The sequence below is a fragment of the Antennarius striatus genome, chromosome 3 (genome assembly GCF_040054535.1).
Source record: "Antennarius striatus isolate MH-2024 chromosome 3, ASM4005453v1, whole genome shotgun sequence".
NCBI classification, from domain to species: domain Eukaryota; kingdom Metazoa; phylum Chordata; class Actinopteri; order Lophiiformes; family Antennariidae; genus Antennarius; species Antennarius striatus.
In genome coordinates, this window is record NC_090778.1 from 15963190 (window position 1) to 15990664 (window position 27475).

The following is a 27475-nucleotide window of genomic DNA, read 5'->3' on the forward strand; positions in this document are numbered from 1 at the left end:
TCTGTCAGTCTCCTGATACTGAACTCTCTAAGGTATAGCCCCAAATCAACAACTGACAAGATGTTTTTCTCTCAAAAAAATTTTTTATTTCAGAGAGATACAAAAATGTTGACATCTAAAAACAAGTCTTCGCGGATAAGGTTAAGATCTTCCACGTTCATCATTAAGATCAACAAATATTTGCATATGAGAGCAGCAGCAGTGGGGTGAAAAGTTAAGTCTGGTCGGCCGCTCACAGAAGGCGGAGGGGGGTTTATACACATGACAGTTAAATATAACGACATTTTATTTTTAAAAGAAAAGACAAAATAGAGTTTGTTGACGTGCTACACATGTAACGTACCAACAGACCTTTTTACATGTTAAACAACATCAGTGAAACAATTATTAGTTGATTAAACAGAATAGTTTAAATACTGTCTGTAATTGGACGCTGACACTGAATTCATGCAGCTCATCACGAGAACTTAAGAAATAGAAAACACTAAACGTGGCACTTCTTCCTATAACCATGCTGCAGCATATTGAAAAACTAAAGGCACTGAAACCGTTCAGATGTAAAAGGTCAAACAGGACATGAAAACACAACAAACTTACAACAGTTTTTCCTAAATAAATGAAAAATATTGCTGACTGAAGCTTGGCCTTGAGTAAAATTCACACTTTGCACATATAATATTGTAAATATGTTAGCATAAAGTCAAAACATCTTGGTACCCTTGTCAATGGCAGCAGTGATAAATTGGTGGATAAAATGAGTTATGAAAATGCTAGTCATCTTGAATTGAAACCTCTTCATGTTCTCTCTTTATTTTCACCTACTTATGATTGAAACTCAAAACCAGCTGTTGAACTAAACGTGAGTGGCGAGCTCTCCAATCGCCACAGGATGGAAGTCTGGAGGGAAGACGTAAACAATGTGGGGGTGTGCAGTTACAGATGATCTAATGTGTGTGTGTGTGTGTGTGTGTGTGGGGGGGGGGGGGTGGCCCTGTTTCCCGTCTCCTCCGTCTCTTTCACTCGTCTGATTTCATCTTCATCTGTGCCTGCATCTGAGCGATCATCTCCTGCATACGTCTCAGCTGCAGGAAAATCCAAGTAAAATAAATTACAATCAGGAAACAATTTACAGTTTAAACATGAGTGGTCTTCATGTCACAGCCAGTAATAATAATAATGTAAAGTTATACAGTCAAACTTTTAAGGTTAAAGCATAATAAGCATAAAATGTGTCAAGAAGTAAAAAAATAAGGGAACATAAATAGCAATTCTAACAATGGGCACATAAATAAATAAAAAATCACTAAAGCAGATGAAGGAGATGAAGCTATCACTCTATCTCTATCACTCTTTTAACAGACCGCCATCTAGTGGCTGTAGATAAAACCACATTCAGGATTCATTCAGATATGGAGACGGTGAATTGAATGAATACTAAAGATCATCTCTAGCATGGAGTTATTATAGAGGGCATCCCAACAATATATACAGCCTTTAGCAGCTGATAACTAAATTGTTTGAGGGTTTTCTGCAGATTAAACGCATTGATGGCAACCAGACTAAATGTCACAGGAAGGAACTTCATTCTAAAATGCCAGTATGAATGCAAAGTATGAAAATACAGTTGAAGTGCAAAGACAAATTAGGAGGGAGTCTCTTTGTCACAACAAGCTTGCTGCACAGACTTTCTGGGACTTTTCTGGGAGGTTCCCAAGACTATCTTCCTTTGTGGGGCTTCTCAATGTCTGTGGTCTTCCAGAAGACCACTGACAGAAGTTATTGTTTACTTTTAGACTCCTTAATATACACATACACAAATAGACAAATTTGCTGCAATACACTGACATTCATTTAAAATTATTTTACTAATTGGAAGTATAGTATTTAATAGCAAAAATGGTTACATGTCATGAGAAACTGTTAAGGACTCAACCAAGTCTGACTAAAACAGTTACTACAATAGATCAGATCAGTGGGTGTGGCTCAGAGACAGTCGGTGTGGCTCAGATAGCATCCTATGGGAAGTTTAACAACAATGTTTCGTATTGACTATTTGCTCTAATAATCTAGGTCTTTCTAAAATGGTCACATTGAAATGTTTTTTTTTTGTTATTGCTGTTTGTGAAATCAATTCCCAGATAAAAAATAAAATGTACTACAATGCTGTTTTCCCACACACAGTAAAAATTAAACTTGATTTTGCCAAAAAAACAACAACTATCTACTCCTGTATTTTAACATTTTATTTTTTGTTCAATGTTTTAAGTTTTCAAAATAAAATGTATAGGATAAGAAAAAGTAAAATTCCACATCTCTGCTGAAAGACTTTAAATTCACGTAACAATTATTTTTCCCTATTTAAATGGTGGACGTCTACGATCCCGTATAGTACTTTAATGTAAACAGTACTAATGCATCATTACAATGCATTAGCTATGCTGAGGGAAGCTTTATAATTGGTCTAGATTGTATATTAAAAAGCACTGAAACAAATAAGCCCAATAAGTCAATCAACTCTTGCAAGTCTTATCCTGTGGTCTGTTTTCTGAGCCAGCATGACAATATTTACAGATAACCATAAGTTAGTGGATCAGCTGAGAACTACTGGAGCACAAAATGATAGTTAGCATGGAGCTGTGTATGTGTTCTTGCCTCAGCCTCCTTCTGCAGCAGGATCTGGTCTTTATCCAACACATCCTCATCCACAGCCCTGCAGGGAAATACAACATCAATTACAAAAACTGAAATAAAGAATGTCATCTCTTTTATGTCACCTATGTTAGTGTCTCACCTGCCCGCTCTCTTCAGTCTCTCTGAGCGGAAGTTCTCATAGTGCAGATCCTGGGTTACCTCCTGGAGGTCTTGCATGTGGGTTCTGTAACAACAGCAATAAACCGCAATACTTTCATCGCACACTGGGCGGCAGTACAACTTCACTGTACAGCTGTCTGCTTCTGTATTTCCTCAACCCTCTTAACAAGGCATAAGTTCTGTCCTCAAGATCTTTAAGAGGTTCCCTCTCAAAGCCCTGTTGGGTAGTTTATTAGGAGAGACACTCACACAAGCATGGTGCGTAGTTTGAGGAAGTCATTGTGCTCAGGGTTCTCCACTTCAACAACTCCCCATGGGTAAAGACGACCACGGATCTTCTTTCCTTTCACCTCAATCAGCTGGTTGGAGCCAATCACAGCGAAGGGAATGCTCGCCTGGGAGAGGAAGTTAAAGGTCAGTGAATCCCCAGACAGAAACAAAATCACAGGAAGGAGATATGGAAAATGAAGGCATCAGAGAGGAGGGAAGGGAAGCACGAAACAGAATGGTATCGGTTGATGGTTCAAGGACAAACATGTCTGATGTAATTATTTTTAAAGGCTGACGTCAGCCGTGTGTCTGTCTCACCTTCAGGACTCTGGTCTGCTCCTTAAACTCCTCGTCTTCATCAGAGTCAGCATCAGGTAGCTGATATATTTTGATCCCGTGCTCTGCAATCTCGTCCAAGATCTGGTGGGTGAAAACAAGAAAAACATGGGGTCAACCACCCGGGGTCACGTCCTCATTGCGACCTCCTGACAGCTCTTGAACCCTGCAGAGGTGTCAGTGCAGACAGCGAGTCAGCTGGACTCCAGATTATCAATCTGAACTCAAACAATCCAGACACTACAGAAAGGTCATGATGTGGCAACAGTAAAACCTCACTGTCACCATGACGACTCTTCTCCCTCACCGTATCTCAATAAAATGCTTCTACCGGTATTTATAAAAATCCAATGAGCTAAATTTTGCATCCCTTTATCTTTTTGTACAAAATAAATTCTCCTACTATTCTAGATAGTGAGATTTCACATTTATGCTTTGCAGCCATCCTTCACATATAGACACAATAAACTGTGGGTCCACAGGGGAAAATATCAGCTGCCTCTCTGACCCATATGCAGAAAGTAAGAGAGCTCTACAGACTAATAGGAGGGTATGAGTGAGTGCTTGTTGTTGCAGCAACACTTTTAATTAAAGCCCCCATGGAGTAAAAGACAAGTGAGACAGAAGGGGTAGACAGGTGAAAACTAATAACGGCCTGTGTGGGTTTAACTTCTGAAACAGTCAGAAACAAAGTTCCCACCCTCCTAAAGAAATATGTTGGAACAAAGAGTCTTTCTTCTTCCCTACCTTGGGGACAGATGTCAACATTTATTATTGTACACATCAAAGCTACATTTTTCTTTTGTTTTCCTGAGGGTAGAATTTTTGTATCCACAATGCAGTCTTAGATAATGCAGCCAAAAATGTCAAGTGTTGTTTTCCTGACTTTTTGGGGACTTTCATGTACCTGTAATGTACAACAGTCCACCAGGAGCCTGGGAAGTGAGCGCAGGTTTTCCTCCAGTGTGTAGCTCCTGTTTGAGCCGTTGTTATGACTGTTGCTTGTTTTCTCAGTGAGCTGTGTGTGCAGTGTGTGTGTGAGATAGTGAGTGTGTGAGGAGAGTCGGGTATTGTTGTGGCGCAGGTCTGAAAACAAACAGGCTTTGCGGGAGTCAGAAGAGAGCGTGACACATGACCAGAGCCTTACACGCACACACGCACGCACTCACACGCACTTACGCACGCACGCACGCACACACACACACACACACACACACACACACACACACACACACACACACACACACACACACACACACACACACACACACACACACACACACACACACACACACACACACACACACACACACACACACACAATTTACTCATCTGTCGAACATGGAGGCTGGATAAACATCATCCCAGTGGTGCAGAGTGTAAAGAATTTAGGGAAACTGCACTCAGTGGGAAAATAAACATATCATGACACAATGGCAGGAAAAAATAATAAATTTTGTAACACCAGAGGAGAAGAAAAGTTCCCCAAAAAAATGTAGTAAAAGTGAACAAAACACCAAAACAATGTAAAATATTTCATCAATGCAAACAGCATCACGTATCTTAAAACACTAAATCTTTGCACAGGCATGAGCTCCGTCATCGCGTCACCCACATCTCACTAAACCATAGCTTCAAAATTTCTGTTTACCTGAATTATTCTGTTCCATAACATGTGCTTAGCACAGCCTGACACCTGTAATCAAGACTTCTCAGGGATCACCGAATGTCAAAATCACTGCCTGCTCCAAATCCCTGGTGCCTCCTGTTGATTAACTGCACACAATGTAGGCCTTACCCCTTTATGTTACACCAGTTTCTCCTCCTATTCCCGACTGTGTATTTTTGTTGGCACCGATATGTTGGCAATGGGGGCATTTTCATTTTATGACCATCCTGTCCAGCTATGATACGACCCCTACTCCAACCCCTTCCTGAGATGTTATGGTTGGCTTCGCTGTGTCCGCTCGACGCTGACAGGGCAATGGGTAAACAATGCCACACTAGACTTGGTATTAATTAGAAAAGGAAGACAAAGATTTACTGCCTCATGTGTCCGGCTGCCATCACTGAACACTCAGAATTGTTTGCGGAAATACTGCCTGATGTTGGAATGCTTTAACATCAGAATCACATTTTCAGTGTAAAGCCCAGCTCATGCAGTCGGATGACTAATAAATAAACGGTTGTATTATATGTCGCCCAAATATAGAATATCCGCAAGTCTATACATAGACATAATTACAGTGGGAGAATCCAAGGGAGACACGACGAGGCAGTTTTTCTACAATTGCACAGACGACAAAACCAAACCTCTAATCATAAGGAAACAGTGCGCAAACCCATCATTACATCACACAAACAAGATGAGGGAATAATATTTTCATCGTTTGTTCAGGCTCACAAACAAACCTGCAAAAACACAAAAATGAGTCAAACACAGGCTAAGCGATTAGAAATGATTCTGGGACAAACAAGACAGGAGGAAAACAAATAGGTTGACAAAGACGAGGCCAAAGAAAGAAAAGGAGGGACTTGGATGAAGTGTTAGTATTCAACAGGTAACCACATCCACCAGCACACACTCACAGCCCACCAGAATGCTTTGTGTATCTATTTAATGAACAGCTCAACAGGAAAAAATACTTGGAAGTACAATCATGTACCAGAGCATCTGGGGAAATTACAGAATCAAGAAACAAAAACACCCAAATGCATCTTGAAACTAGTCAACTAATCAACCGCAACTGAGAGGAGCCAGGATCTGGACAGGAAATCTGAGAGTCCAGACCAGAAGCAGATTTACGTAACATTTACGTAACCTCATGACAGCCTGTGCAGGTCTGCCATGGGAATGAAACGCTAGATCACCTCTATTAAAAGCAGTCTGTTGAGCATTCAGACTCATCTAAACCTCGTTTCACACTCACAACACACGCTGGAGGACAGCCTGGTGTTTTTCTTCGTACATTAAAAAGGAAAATCCTGAACTTCTATCCAATGGTCCATGTGTGTGTCTATGTTTCTCCTCATCTCATTGAGACAAAAAATGACATTCACCTACAGAGCTAAATCAGCAGCATTCAAAATATGGATAAAAACATGCCGATCACAGTGAACACGTAGCACGGAGGTGGTAGTTTTATACTGCTCAGACTAATATTTGGAGAATCCTGATTACAGGTATTTCATTATCTTCACAATCAGACAATGTTCCACTGACACACTAATGCATGTGGTGTTTGCTCATTTCCCTGTTTACATTTTTGACAAATTGCTTCATGTTTCCTAAACACTGTACACAATTCTTGCTTAAAAAAAACAAAGCTGGGCACACAAATCCTTTCAGCACATCTACAGGGTTTCCACAGTTTCCATAGTGAAAGTGAGTCGCTTTATATCAACCCAGGTTATTTGTTGGCCTGACCAACACTATATTAATCCTGTTTTACTAGCAGTGACGGCACATACAAAAGTTACCCACATCTAAACACAAAAAATGTATTCATACGCTACATAAACAGAGCTTCATATTTGCCGTTCCCATCAGGACACCTATAGATAAGGTGCCAGTTCAGAGAAAACCTTGAAAAAATGACATTTTAGTTGAATTTGCATTTTCAGTCAGAAACAAAGTAAACTACCCATTATGTGCAAGAAAACATATAACCTCTTCCCATTCTAAAAAAAGCCTTCTCAATTTTTTTCTCTGCGGTGATGAGCACCAGCGTCTCCAGCAGTAAATCTACTCCTAGAATGGTAGCAAAACTTTAAACTCCCAAGTGCAAGTTTCTTACAGTTGAAGAGGAAAGTTCCTGCAAATGTAACATGACAAAGACTTCATACAAGACCACATAAACCTTGCTTCTCAACTCGCCGACTCGCTCTGCCTGCAGGGAGTCTGAGAGGGGTGATGGAGCCCCAACAATACCTGGTCTCCAGGGATCAAAAGGATTTAAACCTCATATCAGCCTCCTATGCACAAACCTTCACGTAACACATAGCAAACTGATGCCTCACTTTATAAACTGGTGTAATCTAGTATTGGAAGAAGGGGGAAAAATTTGTGTCATGAGTTGAGCCTTTGGATCTCCTAAAAAGATGGACAATTCCTCCAACTGTTAAGCTAACGTCTCCTTCTGAAAGGACCCAACAGACTGCCACGGAGCAGCACCTGGAAAACAATACCTTTCCATTGACAGGATTAAAGGCACTTCCATGCATGAATAGAAACACATTCCAGACAGTCAGTCAGAGTCTGAGACTGAGTCCACAGTCCACACAGGAATGGACTGGACCAGATCAGCTGGATGTGTTCTGAAGAAACTGACAGAAATTACAGAGGAAGTCACCACAACCGTGGAAGAGTGCTGGCATATGATTTACACACATACACAGACACAGACACACGCACGCACGCGCGCGCACGCACGCGCACACGCACGCACGCACACACACACACACACACACACACACACACACCTATGGTTTAGTTTAAGCATTAGTATAATCAGGACCACCCACTTCTCACTCTGATCAAAGAGCATGGGGAGCAACAATCAACCTATTCATGTAATCTTGTATCTCAGTGAGTTTTAAAAGGAGACAGTGTGAGTGTGACACTTCAGTTACAGGATTTGTGATTTGCTCTGGTAATCAAAAGGGACACAACAACAAAAAGCAGCTCATTGACTGCACGCCAAAGTCCGGAAGCCATCCTTTCAGGTCGGTTCTCGGTCAAGGAAATCTGCCATTTTCATGCTGAAGTCAGTTTGTACTTTCTCCACTTGAGGGTGGATGACTGTGTATTAGAGTGTTTGTGTCTGTGAGCAAATATGTATATTCGTGCTTTAAAATCTATACAGACACAGACCGTGCCTGGCATTATGACTGCTGGAAGGCAGAAAAATAAATGTCTGTGTGTTAGAGGAAGAGAACCATGCACAGGCTGACTACAAGGTCAAACACTTTCACAAAACACACCAGAGCAGTGAGGTAGGACTGATGGTCACCACCCAACCTTTAATCCTGAAGGATGAAGAACAAGAAGCTGGGTGAGACAAGGAAGGACAGGAAGGGATAAAAAGGGGGAAGGAGAAATGTGAAAAGACATGAAGGGAGGACGCACATAGGGGAGGGAAATAAAGAACAGCCTTTAGTCATCATATTAAAGGAAATGAACGAGTCACACAAACCGGGTTCAGACCTCTGGAAACATCCATCTGGCTGAACTCCGATAAGCTTTCATCAAAATTAAAGGGTTTAATGTATCTTTCTTATAAGAGGGGCTATTAATGTTTTTACAACAGATTTCCTGCTTTCACATTACTGATGAATGCTTTCCAAAACACAGTTGGACTTCATATGTTCAAATATGCTTTTATCTCCTCTCAAGCTGCGTCAGGTTTCTATGCATTTCATCAAAGAATGAGAATTAACAGAGAGTCTTAACATTCACTTGACATAGGTCATTCATCATCGTGGTCAGCGTTCTCATTTTTTCTCTCTAATTTATGAGGCGCAGATATTACTTTTTCTCGTCCACATTTGCAGTGCTCTGATGGAAATCTCACATCTGAAAACTTTGGCCAAATCTAAAGAGATTTGGCCAAATGTAAAGAGATCTACCTCCTCATGTTTAAAGGCTTCTGGTCTTGGGCAAAGGGCCTCAGGTTATCTCACTATCCCTCAAACACCTGAATGCATAAAGTTGCAAGATACATCAGTCTCTGGTACAAAAATATAATAAAAAGATGATACACTGAGATCTTTTTCCAGATTTTCATGCTGTTCTAACTTAAAACTTGCACAATAACCCTTTTTATTTTCCAAACTGAAGTCAAATAAAGGTAAAATATAATGATTACTTTCATCAATGTAAGTATTCTCTATTACTAGAGTAGAGAAAACTGTGACATCAGCTAAAAACCCAAAAATGTTTGTCTATTTTTTCTGAAACTAAAACAGATTCATTGAGCGATCACCTAATATGGTAAAAAAAATTCTCTCAACTGATTGGGTAAAACAAAGTAATTTTATGTATTATTGTCACAAAAATGACCAATCAAAACGATTAAAACCAGATTACAAATGTATTTTCTGTCACATAACTAATCAACCAATTGTTCTTCCTGTAGAATCTGGCGAGGAAACTCAAGACACACACACACACACACACACACACACACACACACACACACACACACACACACACACACACACACACACACACACACACACACAGACACACACACACACAAATAACACCTTTCTATTCAGACAAAAGACGGCAGTTTTGTTTCCATGAGGATTCCAGTTCAAACCAGCTATGTAACCTCCTCCATCTTCAAACAGAAAACAACCAGAACAGCAGTTTGAGACTAAAGCTCTGCTCAGGATATGACTGTATGGTCCCAGACTGAGAGGATCAGTCTCTCAATATACCCTCCTCAGGGCGTCTTATTAGGTAGAAACCACAGTGACCCCGGTCAAGGAAATTGGCATTAGAGTAAATTTAAAAAGACCCAAAGAGGGAGAGGAGGAAAGTAAGAGGCAGCTGTGAGGCGCCGTCAGGAGGAAGAACTGAGTGAGACGCAAGCAGAGTGAAGGGGATGAAAGCAAAATGATTGGAGGTTTGTTAACTTTGACAACTTGAGCTGCGCGAGCAGCAAGTTATGTCTTGTCAGTGGAAAAATCTTGACATATTGCAGGAAACCTAGTTTGTTCTGAACAGGCTGTTTGCCCAAACAATAGAGACCGAACTGGACGAACATCAAGCGGTGGGGAGGTCACATCTACTGTGAGACAAATGACTCCCAAAGTACGTTACAAGAAACAAACGAATAAACACTGTGGGAGAAATGCTGAGGGTTATCAGTCATCCTCCAGCACTCGATTTCAGGCAGGTTGTTGGCTGACATTCTGTCCTCAGAGGAAGGCCTAGTGCTGTACTGGACTTAATGCTGGACCCAGGTATGTATACCTAAGAGCCACTTCAACTTATCTGATCAAGCAAACAAACAGTCGAGTCATATATATTTGTTCTTCTGAGAGACTCTTAGAGAGACAAATGAGAATTGCTGTCACACATACCATTTACAATATTAATCTGCATGTATGCATGCAAAAAAAGACAGAAAGTCTGAGGGCGTATTCACGATTGAATCAGACATCACCCCATGCTGAGTAATTTGAAAGTAATGTAAGAAACCTGTTCAATGTTAGAGAACTGATCAATGATGGTTTAGCATGACTGTAAACCTGGGCTTAATCACAGATGACAGAGCCGAAACCAACATAACATTGAACTTTCCATTGAAGAACAGGATAAAACATCAACCCAGTTTTCAATGTCACTTGTAGCTCAGACAATAAAAAAACCCCTCATTGATATCATACATATACGTGCAGATGGACTAATAGAATCATGGCTACTATTGAGATTTGAAGCTACGTACTTACTTTTACAAACTGAGATGAAGATAAAAGTATGGTATGCCCAAAACAAAACAGCATGCAACATTAATTAATAGCTCAATTAGCCTTCTGTAATTCCCAGGAACTCACTGAGATGAGATGCATCCATCTCGACTAAAAATAGTTTGCTTTTAACAGAATAGAAATATTATTATGTATTTACATTACGTGGTTTTTTTTACCACTATAATTTGCAGGTAAACATTTACATATGTTGCATACATATTCAAGTGTACACAGCTACAGGTTGTATGTGTTACCGTTTTGTTGAATTTAGCAGCTCATTGTTTCTTTCCTTCCTTATTGTTAGGGGAATACTCAAAGCATGTGAACAAACTCAGCTGGACAAACAATGTTGTGGACAGTTCAGCATTTAAGAGGTCGGATCACAGTGATACTATTACAGGATTTCTGCAGATCCACTTTTCATTACTATTGGATAGAACTACACTTTTAGGGCTAGGATGTCTAACAGTGATCAGAATGAAAGGGAAACAAGAGCAACATAAAACAAGAGTGACGCCAAAACTATAAGGAATTAGAAAGCCCACAACCTTCAAGGCTTTCTGTTGTCTGGTCCAGTGGTTTATTTCTACTCATCTTCAAGAGAAAGAGTAACACAGAATAGTTGATCAAACAGTAAAACCATTTGTCTGTCCTCTTGAAGGTCCTTTCAGCGCTGAGTCCATGCTCTATCCTCAAATTCATTTTTTTTGTTCTTTCCAAGAAACAATAAAATACCATAACCCCCCCCCCACACACACACACACACACACACACACACAATTGTTACTGTGATAAAACGTTACATTAGTTTAAAATTTTCATGAAATGATGGAATTAACATATAGAAACTCAACACTCTGTTGGTATTGAATTACGTCACATTTATTTCAGTAATTCCTGAGATTCAGTGTGTTGGATTTGAATCCATTTGCTATTGAAGGATGGAAAATACAGTATGTTATATGTATTATTATCTACCTGTCTATCTTGATGGACTTGGTGATACACAAAAATGAAACATGTACCACTTAAGCATTTAAGACTTTGTGTTTTCAGTAATGGGGTTGGATGGTTGTTCATGCTTTTTGTCATGAACGTCTACCTAAATATTATCAAGTGCCTCTCAGTAGTGGAATGATATAAAGATTGATAAAGTAATGAGGATTTCTGCTTAGAAAGTGATGAGACACAGGCGTAACCCCTTATACACATTTTAATTTCTTATGTATATATAGTGATACTGTGTGTGATTTGGGACCTGTCGCTGGTATTTAAACTGTTTTATCTAAAAAAATGAGAAAAGAAGCATTTTGTGTCCTGAAACTGTGACTCAGTCTGAGCTGTTGAATCATCAGTTTGAAGCAATCCGAAACTGTGTGAGCCCTGAACAAAGAGTCACTGGTGAACAGAACAGCACTGGGTTTAATTGTGGTCAGCCGGCCGCCAGACCACAGGCTCCGAGGCCTGAATAAGAGGCAGGTGGGAGGTCTGGGCATGCATGAGCAAGTGAAGAAACAGACCGACTTCCAATTAAAAACACAGAGAAGGAGGCTGAACCGAAGTAAAGTCATCTGAAACAACAGTCCCTCCACTATGTAGACCTTTACTGTAAATGGCCGCTTTCCATCGATTCATTTTAGGGTTACATCTTTCATCAAATGTAAAAACATATCATGAAGTAAATTCAACCATGAAAAATGTGGGTTACAACACAAAATACACAGATAATCCATATGTAGAAAACAATGATAGAGCACACATCAAATTGATGAAGACAGTCTTCCAGTTTGACTTAAAAATTATTAAAAGAAAATTAAAATAGCCTACTTTTTATTTAATTAAGACATTCTGAAACACTATTAATGCAAGAGAAAACAGAGCACAGTAGGGTAGGGTAGAGTAGAAACACAGATGTAGGAAATCCTATTCAGTCTTCTTGTTTGAGATGTTATCAAGTGAACATGTTGCTTTGAGGTGTGTTTGTTTGTGAATGTTGTATTGTACTACTGCGTTCTTCCTTTGGACAATAGGAAGCTGAGGAGCGTGCAGGGAGGCATCCACCCGGGTTGCTTCCAGCAGGATGTATGTGGGATGGCTTGAGGCTAAAGGAGATGTGCTACCCATGTAGTACATACACAACACTATTAACCTGTTGGTCCCTTCAAACTGAACTTTATTGAATAACTTGGCACTGTAAATGTACAGGGAAGTTCAGTCTACACATGAACACATGAATGTCTGACGCACCAGAAAGGCATCTAGGATAGAAGAGTGATTTCACTACCGTCTTACTCTATAATCCATGTTGTAATGACTGAACCATACAACTGGCACAAACACAAACACATACAACATTTCAGAAGCTCGAAACATCCTGAAAGAAAATGTTTGGACATTCCACCTTTTTACTTATGCCAAGCATCTAATCCAGATAACAGATAAGAAAGATAATTACATAAACTGTATATATAGAGCAGTGAAGCACTATGTATCAAAACTAAGCAAGCATTTGTATTTGTGTGTGTGTGTGTGTGTGTGTGTGTGTGTGTGTGTGTGTGTGTGTGTGTGTGTGTGTGTGTGTGTGTGTGTGTGTGTGTGTGTGTGTGTGTGTGTGTGTGTGTGTGCCATAAACCTACCCTCCTCTTCAGGCGATCTCTTTCCCTCAGAGTCAGTGTGTCAGCCTTGGCTATAACTGGGACTATGTTGACTTTGCTGTGTATGGCCTTCATAAACTCCACATCCAGAGGCTTTAGACTAACAAAAAAATATATTACAAAAAAATTAAATGGATGACGGTGGACATGGACGAGATGAGAGTAAAACAAAGCATTTGAAATCCAATCAGACATGACAACGATATATTATGTAATCAGATTCAGAATCTTTTATTAATCCTCTAGGGGGAAATAGCTTTTTGTTACAGTTGCTCCGTTGCAGAACATAAGTACAAAAAGAAAGAATAGATAATTTAGAATTATGGGAAAATAAGAACAGGAGAGATGAGAGATAATTAAGAGAATATGAAATTGCATAGAAGTAAAGGGAAACAAACCACGCAACAATGCTTAGTTTGGGAAATCATATAGCAGAAGACAGGAAGACAGAAGACTGCGTTGAAGCTGGACCTGGCATGCAGAGTTAATTTTAGCTCAAGAAAGTAGTGCATCCCTGGGATGCGCTTCAACAAAAATTTGTGCAACCCAAAAGTAATAACAGAATATACGGTAGAAACCGTACATGCAAGGATTGAGTTTTGCCAATAGTACAATATAAAAACTAAACATCGTGATAATTTTAACAATTTTATTAATCAGGATGTCATAACTGTTTCAATATAAAGGAAAAAAAAGGAAAGATACTTAATTTTTAACAAAATGTTACAGCCTGGTGGTCATTCTTAAAAAAGTTTAAGTAATAAAGAAAGATGTAACAGGTTTTTTTTCCCTTTTGATTTTCACTCAATAGCTTTATTTGCCTTTAATTCATATATTCTCCTGTGGACACTGCACCAAGCTGACAGAACCTTCTCCACACATTTTTTGGAAGCAGTATTTTGTCTTGGGTGCTGACATTTACCCATGGAAAAAAAATCGTGTCCATTGAGGTACAAATGTTCGGATTTTTGCTGGTTTTCGCTTGGCTTCTTCTGCATCTTCTTCCGTACTGTCTAAAGTAATATCTGTCTCTTTCTTTTTATTAACTTTTGTTTTCCATACAGGAAAGCACTCATTGTCACTCGGGTTTTCTCCAACTTCTGCATCTTTTTTGGAGGCATGGTGATAATGTCAGACTAACTCGTTGCTCTCTCACTGTAGCATGGAAAATGAGCAGACGTCGTGTTGCCGTTTGGTCGATTTTATTCATTCATTCATTGTCACAACCGCTTCATCCGTCTATCCCAAATTGTCTTCAGGCGTGAGGCAGCAGAAACTCCAACCGCGACGCCAGTGCACCACAGAGCCTACGGTCAATTTGGAACGGCCAATTAACCTGAAGCACATGTTTTTGGAGGTGGGAGGAAGCCGGAGAACCCAGAGAGAACCCACGCAGACACGGGGAGAACATACAAACCCCGCACAGAGCAGGACACAAACCCGGAACCGCCTTGCTGCGCAGCGACAGTGCTACCCACTGGGCCACCGTGCCGCCCCTAAGGCTGAATCAAGCAGATGACTCTCGTGACAAGAAACTCATCGAGATCAAAACACAATGACTATTTCCGGGTTCAAAATTTAGGTGGAGAAATGGATAAATTGTGAATATTTTTGTTGAATGGAAGTACATTTTTTCCCAATGTTATATCGCAGAAAAAGATAGCATCGATTTTTTTAATGTAAGTATATAAAGCTTGTATCCCAGGGATGCATGTTGTCTGATGATGCGTGCCTTCCTGTCAAAAAATGTGCGTCAAAGATGCAAGAAGCATGCAAACGAGAACACTGTGTGCAGGTGGATCAGAACAAATAAATCCCTTTGTTCTACAGTATGTGTGTTTACCCATGTCCAAATGGAGATATGAAGTAGAAGCAGCAATGCACTCTGTTGTCCACTATGTGTCTTCGGTTCAGTCCGCTCTCATCGTGGAGGTACCGCTCAAACTGATTGTCAATGTACTGGATGATGGTCTTGAAGCTGACACCAGTGAAAGAAACAGACAAAGGTCTCCTTAATCATACCGAACAACCAAATCAACACTGTTTCACACCAATAATGACATTGTTCTGTAATAGAAATGAAAGATCACTGGTCACATGATTACTTTACCAGAATATAATATAAACTGTCTTCATAATTTATTTAACATTTTTACACTCATTCATGCATTATTTGTTAAATTTATGTGATCGCCATTGTAAGCACTGTGTGTACAGTTCTCAGTAAGAGTTAATAATTTAAGAGACAGAGAAAGTCCAGGTGAGATTTTAAGGTTATTTAATTTCTTTTGCCCTTTTTGGCATTTCTTGAACGTGCGAGTGAAGTTGTGGCAGTGTAAAAATAATGTTATATCAGGACAATCATTAAATTAATCAGTGGTTGCTGAAAAGGGATGACACCACAGCAATGAAGATGCTACACCCACACCCACACATGCAGCTCATACAACTCCAAGAATAGGGAATGCGGAGGGAGGAGAGGTAGGAAATAGGGAGTCTAGGATGAATTATGAGCAAGGGAGTTGAGGAACAGGGGAAAGAATGAGAGAGCACAGTGGAGAGGAAACATGTTACAAGTTGTTATCACCCTCTCCTCCTTTACAGTACATAAACACACCAGTCCTGGCTGTTGATGGCGTCGCCATATCCAGGGGTGTCGACCACAGTAAGGCGAAGCTTTACTCCTCTCTCCTCAATCTCCACAGTTGATGCCTCAATCTGCACTGTCCTCTCAATCTTTTCTGCAGAGTAAATAATAACAATAACAAAAATGACTGATGGGTAGCATATGCAGAGGAGATCAGCTCAACACCTCGCAAGATTCATAACTTTAAGACCCAAAACTCCTGACTGAGCTCTTCAAGAGAAGCCAATGACCTCCTGCAACCGTGGGATCGGAAAAGGCGAATACGCCTTGAAAATGAAATCATGTGTTTTGTCGTCTAAAAAGCCTACAAGTTCTCTTATCAGTGCAAAGTGACCAGGGAAAGTCTGGATAATTGTTTTCAGGCAGAACAAGACTAACATAAGTCATGTTATAAAAAGGGCTGGGTCATACTTAAAGACTGAGACATTCTCAGCATTCCTCTTAAATAATGCTCTGCAGGAGATACTACAGCAGACATGTCTAATATTACAGTGTGTGTGTGTGTGTGTGTGTGTGTGTGTGTGTGTGTGTGTGTGTGTGTGTGTGTGTGTGTGTGTGTGTGTGTGTGTGTGTGTGTGTGTGTGTGTGTGTGTGTGTGTGTGTGTGTGTGTGTGTGCGTGTGTGCGTGTGTGTCTGTGTCTGTGAACTGGGGAGTATACCTGCAGCACCAGGAATGTAGCGTTCAGGGTAAAGATCAGTGAGAAACAGGCTGTTAATAAGTGTAGATTTACCCAAACCAGACTCCCCTGAAAAATAAAGATGAAAAGAAATAAAGCTCTGCTTCCTAAATAAATCATACAATTGACAATAAAAGAAAAGAGCGCTCACTCACCCACAACCATTAGAGTAAATTCAAACCCTTTCTTCACTGACTTTCGGTGTACTTGGTTTGGCAAGTTGGCAAACCCTACATAACCGGCAGCATCAGGGAACTCGGGAAACACAGAGAGAACATGTTTAACGTTCACGTGAGAAAGTGGGAAGAACAATGACTCACATTAAAAGGAAATGTAATAACATCATTTTAGCATGGTGTAATTTCCTGTTAATTTTACACTATAAATATGCTCAACAGCTTTTCACTAATTATTATATTTCATTGTAAGTCCAAGAGGCAATAAAGCTGAGCTATGTAACACTTGCATTTTAACAGGATATCCTCTCTGGATGCCTGTATGAGTGTGTGCATGAGATTACAAGTACCATTAGTTTAATCACCCCTTATTAGAGTCCCCTGCTGCATACTCAATCTATCAAATTCAACTTCACAGTAAAAATGTTCATTTCTGCCTGTTACTCACCTTGGCTTTTTCTCCAGATTGAGACATTTCTGCTGCTGACTGAAGTCTGATGAGCCTGAAAGAACAAAGAAGACACAAAATCAGAAAAGTCACACAAACATTCACAAAACGTTCTACACACAACATTAAAGTACTGACGTGGTGCCTTATGCTATTACAAAATTTTAATTGATTGACTTTTTTTCTATGGTTCCGAGTGAAATTAGAGTTAATGAAATGTGTTGTGTCCCCGGTTTTGCTTTGTCCCTTTATTTCTGACTACTGTACTTTTTCTCTCAAATATGCAATTAACCAGAAAAATTGCATTAGTAGTACAAAGATTATTATTATTATTGTGAAAATTACGGGTCAAGAACCTTTCAGTGCAAATCAAAACAAAATATATCATTTAAGATTGCCAATATTAGCATTCAAATATCATGCACCAACCAAAACCAAGACATAGCGTAAAACTGAAACTGGAAATACGTAGACACGACCATAGCTCAGGATATTTACTTATTTTAAAACTGATTGAACAATGATCCAGCTTGATGACAACATTGTTTTTCAACACTATCACATGGAAAGAGAACAGATTAAGAGCTTTAGGTATCAAGTCTGTTCCCAGACTCCCATTAAACAGTTCTAGTCTTTTATACCACAGCCACCTGCCCCACTCTGTAACCCTGAGCAGACAGAGCAACAAGCCTGCTTGATAAATGAGCTACATAATGACTGAGCAGGAAGAACAGGCTCCATTTTATCACCAGCACACTGGTCCTTGACAAGACGAGTGTGATAAGCATTAGAAAGAGGCTGCCGTGCGCCGTCTGATGGAGATGCACTGTTATGTAAAGCTGGCTGGGAGAAGGAGGTCGCATGAGAACCTGAACTAACCTCCACCGGCATATGGCAAACACATATTGTACACATTTGGAAGAACCATTTCACACTGTGAAATCTATTAAACGGCGATTGGAGGCCTTCTGTACTGACATGAAAGAGGAAAAAAAAATCTGTCTTAGTGATGAAGTGATTTCACCAAGCCCACAGGGAAACAATGGCTGTTTATCCCCCTGGTTCCTGAAGCCTTTCTTTGAAAGGGCAGCTCAGCTGAGGCAGGAGGGAAAACACGTGCCTCACCCCTGACCACACTCAGCACCAGACGCTTCTCAGGAGACGACACTATCACTGACTTGAGGTAGAGGTGTGGCGGTCAGGTGGAGTTTCGAGAATGAGGATTGAATATCAAGAGGTTAACTCAGGCCAATGGATGAGTTCAATATCCAAGAAAGATCTGCCCATTATTTTAAGACATTCTTAGACTTCACTGGTTTTGTCTCTTCAAATGTCAAATTTTTCTTTGACCTTCTGATAAAGCAAACTGAGAAAAAAGATATTTTGTAGATTTTTTCTACATTATACTTTGTGCTTTTATGTTGTGGCAACACTATTCATTTGGTCTAGTTAGCTTCTACTTGACTAGGGTTAGCAATGTCCCTCTAACATGGATATAAAATCGTCAACTTCTAGTTGAAAATTCTTTATCTGCTTTAGTCTTGACAAAAATGGATACAATAGAAAGACGAGTCATTCAAAATGTTTCCTCTTCATTCCCCAAAGACAGCTACAACATATCCTAACTCATTAACATTGTTCACTCTAACTCGAACATGCTGTGAGAATTTCATCTCACATCAAAATGGGATTCAAGATTCATTGTGATATGTTGCTGCGTGTTTGAAACAAAAACAACTAATAACAAGAAAATAGGCAGTCACAGACTGCAACATCCCACGACACCCCTGAATTCAAAATTTTACCCTGACCTACTCTCATAGGTCAGGGTCATTTAATAACAGACCCATGATCCAACTAGTGCATAGACTAGAGCATAATGGAGATGACCAGTGTGAGAAAGACCATGGATCAAAGCTAGTGCATAGGTAGATCAAAGCACTAGGTTTGATCTATGGTCTTACTCACACTGGCCTTCTCCCTCGTCTTTCTATCATATCCAGTTCCTGACTGTACAAATGTTGAAATTTGACCTTGACTTAGTTTTCTCAAGGTCAAGGTCATCATCACATTTACATTTCCTTTGCCGCCAAAGTAATCCGCTTTTTGTTTCATCTTTCTAACTGCAACGGTTGTGAAGATATTTGGTGGACGAACGGACGGACGAACGGACAAACGAACGAACGGACGAACACACCAACAATTACAATAAATCACCGCTTTGAAGCGGGATGTAACAAATAACCAATTCTACAATTTAATTGTGACTGGATCGCACATTTTTATAGTTTCATTATTCTAGAAATAATAATTCTCTGCTAAACTTAGGAAACAGACACAACACAAATGCAGTTGTGTGTTCATTTTAGTTTCAGAATCCCCTGAAATCCCCTGTAAATGATGTTGTTTTTAATGAATGTGTAAGCTAATGTATCAACGCGGTGTGTAGCCCACTCACACAGTACACACCCTCATCAGGTTCTGTGGGAACATACATTAGTCCAGCAGTACATGAATTAAACTGTTCCAACATCACAGTGGTAATATCACAAAGACAACAATACTGGACAGAGGCAGGAGGCACACTTCAATACTCTCTTAATAATGGCCATTTAATCGGACAGGCAGCTGAGCTGCTTATACACACAATCAACAGGCTAGATGGCTGAGAGATTAAACAGTTTGGGCCAAAAGGGAAAAATGCCACCTTAGTAAAGCTGAAGTTCTTGGCATGTTGTGCATTTACAGTTGAGTTATTGGCAGGGGCAGCAATGTTAGAACTGTTCACCTTCCTGAGGCAGTGTCAAAGCTCTGCACACCCACTCTCTAAGAATTAATACTTCTTGCTCTTACTGGAAACGCTAAAATGATAATTTCTCAACATGGAGATCTGGTGAACTAAATGGTGCAACAAAAAAAACATGAATTTATCGTAAACTGATAACAGCAACGAAAGACTCTGAGCCACAGAGGATAATAAAATAATGAAGATACACACAAGACAGGTACAGAAAAACTACATGGGTTAGCTGGGGGCTTGATTGCAGTGAAGTAACTTGGGGGTAAAAGTGTAGTGGGGGCGGCAACAGTGATTAAAAATATGATCATGTTTTTAAAGCTGTGGTTTGAGAAACACAATATAAGGCCAAAAAAGGGAAAAAGACACAATAAGTGGAATGAAAAAGCCTTTCAACCATAAGGAAACCAGCAGGCCTGTTTATAACACACACATCCACAAACGCAGAGTTTAAAGCACAGGATGAACCTTTTATGATGATGGCGGCAGCAGAGGAAATGACTAGAAACAAGTGGGAGACATGGAGTGACAAATGTTATCTTAACTCATTCAGCTGCTCTACACCATGGTGAAGATTAGATGGAGAAACAAAGTTCCACTCTGATAACGTAGAAACCCTGTGGGTCCAGTTATGTTTTCAGTTCTATGCTCGTTTGTGGCCACAGAATATTTACAATTATATCTGGTAAATGTGAGCATATTGCAAATGAATGAACACGACACATTAAATAAAAAGGTTATGAATGACAGCACAAGTCTGTTTATCTCTTGTTCATATATACGAATTTGTGGCACATTATTAAGCAGATCTAGTATTTAAGACTAGTATTTAATGTCCACTTCATTCTGCAGCCATCTAGGTGGCTCTGTTGATCTTCAGTTGAGGAGGTAGTGCCTTCTCTGTTTTGTATCATGATGACAGGACATTTTAAATATCACTTTGTGATGGATATTTTTCTTTTCTTTTTTTAATCACTACACACCAAATGCTCTATTACGGTTGTGCTACATGCAGGGTAACTAATGACACAAAATAAATGACTCTCTACAAAGAAATTTTGTCATACTGTCTCAAACACAAAACTGTCAGAAACATTCAAACTTGTTTGCAGACCAATTTGGTGATAGAGCATGTTAAAAGTATTAATATATTAAGTAAAAGATTCATAGTTGGGTTTGAAACATCTGAATCTCACAATAAATATAAATACAACATAAAGAGACAGACACCAGGAGGCTTTATATCATCCAGCCCTGTGATAACTAATAATGAAAACAGATTAATATCAGCCCAAAATTTAGGGCATCACAACCTGGTTATGAATATCTTTAATTTGTGTGAAAATAAAGATCCAAATTTTTTTTAAAAATGTTATAATATGTGACTAGTAAGGATCAAAATTATTCAAAAGAAGTTCTTCACACAAAGTCAAATAAATACCTGCTGATCAGCATCATCCTTCAAACCTCTGAAACTGTCAGGTCTACTTAGGTTTGTCACAGTGAATCAAGTTTTATTTCATACCACAGAGCAACGTGGAAGGAAAGAGCCACTTATAGTTTGTAGTGTCAGGCAGTTCCCCATTGATCCTTTGCTATAAGAGTTATTGAGACGACATTGCAGGAAGGGTAGAGGTCAGACAGTGGTGGAGGTGCTAAATCAAATTCTTAAGTAGTTATACGTTGCCCGTCTGCCATCACCTGGATCTGTACCCAAGTGGGTAAAAACCCAAAGTGTTTCTGCAGTTCAGCTCAGCTGTCAGCCTGAGATTACAGCTGCCAACATGCCCATAATGTTGACCACTTAGCTAAAACGGAAGGAGCCAAAACACAAGCAAAAAGATGGATGATAATTCTTCAATAGTGGCCCTGAGCCACATCTTAGACAAACACATAATGAGAATATGTTTTTCTTTCGCAATGGTATTGTGAGGTTGTCTAAACACAAAATTTATTTAGCGTTAATGGGAGGTATAACCAAAAGGTCAAGCATTAATCAAATGCTAGAAAGTGATTTCAGATCTCAAGAATGTTGTGCGAAATGGATTTGAAGGAACTATGTGATAGTAGATGCATTGCATTGCATTTTATCTGGTAGTTTTGGTGATTTAAACTTTAGCACTTTAAAGGTTTACATATTTACATCCCGCTTCAAAGCGGTGATGTATTGTAATTGTCAGTGTTTGTCATTTCGTTCGTCTGTTCCTTCGTATGCCCACCAAATATCTTCGTGTTAGGGTTTTGCTCTGGACAAAACCCTCTTCGGTTCTTAAGCTCGGTTGAGACGTGTATGTTCAATGATGAGACAAACTGTATTCTAAAAAGAGTTTACTGAAGACGTTGACAGCTTACAAGATGGTGAGGATACAGCGCGGGGCTCTCCAACAGATGCAGCCACAAACCTCTGGAGAAGAGCCCTGAATGTTCATTGGCCGTGATCTTTATAATGTTTGGGTTAGACTGTCCTTGAGTCACCAGCCCCCTGACTCAGTATCAGTTATCTACGTGCTGTGCTTCTTCTGTACTTTCATGTTCAGAAAATTATGTAATAGACAAGAACAAAGTGTTGTGCTATTTGTGTTTGTGTAAGCAGATGCGTTTTGTGGTCATTTCCATTGTTAAATGGAAATTCCCAACATTCGCAACCGTTGCAGATAGAAAAATGAAACAAAAAACACATTACTCAGGCAGCAAAGAGGATGAAAATGAGATGATGATCTTGACCTTGAGAAAAGTAGGTCAAGATCAAATTTTAACTTTTGTACACTCAGGAACTGGATAAGATAGCAAGACGAAGGAGAAGGCCAGTGTGAGTAAGACCATAGATCAAACCTAGTGCTTTGATCTACCAATGCACTAGCTCTGATCTATGGTCAAAGATAGTGCATAGCTTTGACCTACCCAGAAAGGTCAAAGCTATGCACTAGTCAGGTACTACTTTCAGGGTACCCTGACCTCCCCACCGCGGGATGTTGCAGACTCCGACTTCATTGGTTCTAGCTAACTTTTGTTATTGAGAATGAACTCAGACAATGGAGCAATATAAGGAACGCATCATGTGTTTACAGCAAATGAGTATTCAGTGATGCTGAGTGTTTTTAGAAAACTGAAGAGAAGGAAATGTGTACTTACAGTGTTGTAACAGAAAACAGGAATGATATCCAACAGGGGAATGTGTGAAATGTGTGGAGGCCTGCGGGAGCTGGATGTCCACCACACCCAGTCTGTCACACTCACTCACTTTACTTCAAATGGGACAGTGACAGTCTATCATTTATACTCCAGCAGCTCCCTGAGCTGTGATTTCACCTTGAACAACTCGGTTTGAAGTCGGACTGATAGTTATTCTGCAGAGCGCTGAGACTTTGTCACCGTTACATGGCAAAGTTTAGCAAGCAACAGTTGTTATCGCGGCTGGTGTCAGGTTGCCATTAGCTTTGAAATGGCCCCTCCGTGTGTCTTCTCTTTCTTTCTCTGTCCCATTCACACAGTTATTTACAAAAAAAACCCTCACAAAACACCAAGAAGTGTCCTTACCTGGGCGTAACTTTGATTTGCTGTTGATTTACAGGAGCTGTTGTTGTTTTTTTTGTGCCTCTTTCCGCAATCCCTGCCCAGGAAGGGAAACCCGGAAACCGTCCCAGTGACTGCTCCGCTTTCCCTGACGCCCGCGAGCCCAGCGGCTTCTCTGCTACGCAATAGACGCCATTACGGCTCCGCGCGAGCGCAGCGCACACGTTAAACGTCATTCCCAGTTGGATCCAACATGGCTGCGGAAGTGTTACAGTTTCAGTGAAGCGGTAATATATTTTTTTTTCTTGGATACCAAATCATTTAATCCACTTTAAAGCGTCTTTACGCTGTAATACTATTCACTGGTGGAAAATTAAACATATAATTCTTCAACTTTTATACACTTTCTGCCGTTTTAATACTTTAGGTCTGAACAATTCCAGACTGTACAGGTCTGTGAGCCTTCTTCAGTTTAGTTCTCCAGAACTTTATTTAATACCCAACAGACTATTTTATGATCATGTATGTTTGTTTACTCGTAGACTATAAAGAAAAGACTTCCCAATATGAAATAAAGATTCTGAAATTAATTAATTATCTGGTTCATTGAAAGTTGAACAAGTGTATGCAGGGTTTCTGTTTAGCTTATTTGTTTTTCTTTTTCTTTTTCTTTTTATTGTAATGAAGGTTAAGTCAAAAAGAAACCTACCTAAAACCTGTTGTATAAAGTTGGAATATATAGATTTCATGTAGAAAGAAGCCCCATCAAGAGCACTTTGGAAATGTATGAAAATCAGAAACAGTAAAGAGATAAGCAGAGTTTGACTAAACTTTTCTTTACCGTGGGTGGTTCACAGCCCCATGTGACTTAAAAACACATCAAAAAGAATATGGACCCCATAGTGGAAATACGTGGACATAATTATGTACCGAAAAAAATAACAAATGAAAGATTATCGAATAATCTACAATTGAAAGGACGAACAACCCAATTTTAGCAATAAGAACAGACTATTCTGGATTGTTTTTAAAAATTAGTGATTTTAATGTTTGGTTTTAATTTCACCCAACATAGAGCTTTTCTGTAGCGTAAAGAAACAGAAAGGCATGGAATTCAAGCCTCAGTGAATACTCTGAAGAAAGGATTTCGAAACTAAAAGGAAACTTTTTGAACATTCTTTAATTTGTCTATCTTACATTACAGGTATTTAAAACTAAGTCAATTAAAAACTAAACATATAACAATTGTGTGAAATTGTAGTGACATTCGCCTCCACGTCAGAATAATCAATTACAAGAGCCCTGACTCATCCAACCAAAGAATTTCAACTACCCTACAGCTCGTAACACCCCCTTGCACCTTCCATCATCCTCCCCCCTCTATTCATTGTAAATAACTGCTCAAACGCACAATGCGCCCTGGACCGCTTTATTCAGCCGCACAACTTCCATGCGTTGTCATTGGTCCATTGAGGATGCGGCCACAGCTGATTGGAGGAAAGTTTCTCCTCGAATTCATCCTCCCACCCCACAGATATTCGTGGTCCGATGCCACTGATTCCAGTTGTTTTCACATCCCCTCACTAACAAAGAGAGAGAGAGAGAGAGAGAGAGGGAGCTGCTGTCGCCAACATTTTTGTGTATATGCGGGGAGTGATGCGCAACTAACGACTGGCGCTCGTATAAATTTAGGCTGGAAAGAAGACGAAGAGATCCAAAATACACACTGCGCTCAATCGGAGGATTTCGGGGAAAGTTTGAAAAAGGTCTATAGAGACTCGATTTAACGAAAAGAACGGAAAATGGCGTCGGCCGGGCTAGAGATCCTGGGTCTATCTCTGTGCGTAATTGGCTCGCTCCTGGTGATGGTGTCGTGCGGGCTGCCCATGTGGAAGGTGACGGCTTTCATCGAAGCCAACATCGTCGTGGCTCAGACCATCTGGGATGGCTTGTGGATGTCGTGTGTGGTTCAGAGCACAGGCCAGATGCAGTGCAAGGTGCACGACTCTGTCCTCTCTCTCTCCCACGACCTCCAGGCGGCCAGAGCGCTCACCATCATCTCCTCCGTGATGGGCGTGCTGGGACTCATGGTCGTCATTGCCGGGGCGCAGTGCACCAACTGCATCCGCGCGGAGTATGTCAAAGCCCGAGTGGTGAACTCCGGGGGTGTCATCTACATCATCAGCGGGATATTTGTTCTCGTACCTCTCTGCTGGATGGCCAACAACATCATATCGGACTTCTACAACACGCAGGTGCCCCCATCCAAGAAGAGGGAGATCGGCGCTGCGCTCTACATCGGCTGGGCGGCCTCTGCGCTGCTGCTGATCGGGGGAGCGCTGCTGTGCTGCTCCTGCCCCCCCAGTGGGAACTCGGGATACTCGGTAAAGTATTCACCGACCAAGAGAGCCACTCAGAACGGGGACTATGACAAGAGGAATTATGTGTAGCGCTGTGGCTCGGAGCAGGTGGCGCGTAAAAGTGACCTGTTGGAAAACTCTTTCATGATGGACTTTATCTTTGCACCTGCAGTTTTTTTTGTTTTTTTGTTTTCCTTTTGAATCTGTACTGAAAATCAACCGAAGCACCCCCTGCTGCTTCAGCCTTACAGAATACTCGGACCACAAATTATCTGATCGTTTTTTGTGACTACAGGAGATTAAAAAGACTGACAACAAAAACGAGTGTCTTTGTGAGGTACCTGCTGTTGTGATTCTTCAAAATTATTTGTAAGCTTATTTTGATTTTTTTACCGTCTTTGCAGCGAAGTCTTACTTTTATAGAGGAACTCTTGTTATCAACTATAGGCTAAACTGCTCTTTTACCTTTTTGTGCATTGTCAGCACAGCCTTGTACAGTAAATTAGAATTGCACTCCCTTCAAAGATCCATTTTCTTTTAGTGGAGCCGACATGTTGAGAACTCCACCAATGTGGAAGAAGAAACGTATATCTAAAGCCCGAATTAATTTTGGATGGACTTTTCTATTGTTCCGAAGTTAACTTGAGTTTTAAAATCCAATTTGGACCTGTGCAGTCCCGAAATCCTGCGATTTATTCCTCACAACAAGAAATATTTCAGTCAAGTCGGCCGCACTGAACACCTGCAAAGTGTTTCCATTATTTTCACTGCAGGAAGTTTTTTTTTCCCTTCAAATATTCTAAGAATTAAACAGTTGGTTTTTTTTATTGTTTTTATGTATTGATTCACTATTCATGTAAATGAAAATGCAATATTGTTTCATTTTATTAAGATTAAACCGAATATATTGTCTCAAATCTAAGTTAAAGTGTGTTCTTCAGAAAAGCAAACTGTGTTGTGATGCTCTGTAGATGTAGAGGTGGACTCCTGGGTTTCCCACCATGAATCCACAAACCCCCCACGGTGAGAGAAAGTATTTTGGTTAGCTATAGAAATCCAGATGACAATACCCATTCAGTTAAGATGGGGCTCCGCTCTTCCATTCTGAATACTCCCTCCCCCACCCCACCGGTCAGGCCTTCACACCCCTCCTCATCAGCAGTCACTGAAAGGCGTCCAAATTGGAGCTGGATTCGTCTTCCCGCAAGTCACTCTATTCATTCATCGTCACACACCCTTCTACCCCTGTCTGTAGACACATGGCTTTCATAATAAGTCATAGCACGTCAGGTTAAGCCAATTAT

General features: G+C 40.2%; 2 protein-coding genes across 2 annotated transcripts; one reads left to right on the forward strand and one right to left on the reverse strand.

Annotated features, from left to right (window-relative positions):
- Positions 1-63: 63 nt before the first annotated feature.
- Positions 64-23965, reverse strand: zgc:63587 (uncharacterized protein LOC393431 homolog). The gene is made up of 12 exons (XM_068310454.1): positions 23836-23965; positions 17502-17556; positions 17033-17132; positions 16860-16946; positions 16171-16294; positions 15397-15531; positions 13536-13653; positions 3400-3501; positions 3061-3206; positions 2792-2875; positions 2653-2710; positions 64-1082 (listed from the first exon to the last, which is right to left on the reverse strand). The coding sequence occupies exons 2-12, from the start codon at positions 17526-17528 to the stop codon at positions 1017-1019; spliced, it is 1047 nt and encodes a 348-aa protein (XP_068166555.1). The 5' UTR covers positions 17529-17556; positions 23836-23965; the 3' UTR covers positions 64-1016.
- Positions 23966-25390: 1425 nt separating this feature from the next.
- cldn5a (claudin 5a) lies at positions 25391-27475 on the forward strand. The gene has a single exon (XM_068311600.1). It carries the CDS (start codon positions 25614-25616, stop codon positions 26259-26261), a length of 648 nt encoding a protein of 215 aa, XP_068167701.1. The 5' UTR covers positions 25391-25613; the 3' UTR covers positions 26262-27475.

Bases quoted from the DNA above. Each gene is read 5' to 3' on its own strand.
- zgc:63587 (XM_068310454.1), bottom strand. From the start codon at position 17,528: ATGTCTCAATCTGGAGAAAAAGCCAAG. The intron at 3,502-13,535 runs GTAGGTTTATGG...TTCACCCACCAG, and splicing joins GAGATCGCCTGAAGAGGAGG to ATCTTGGACGAGATTGCAGA. The intron at 3,207-3,399 runs GTGAGACAGACA...TTCCTCTCCCAG, and splicing joins AGCAGACCAGAGTCCTGAAG to GCGAGCATTCCCTTCGCTGT.
- cldn5a (XM_068311600.1), top strand. From the start codon at position 25,614: ATGGCGTCGGCCGGGCTAGAGATCCTGGGTCTATCTCTGTGCGTAATT.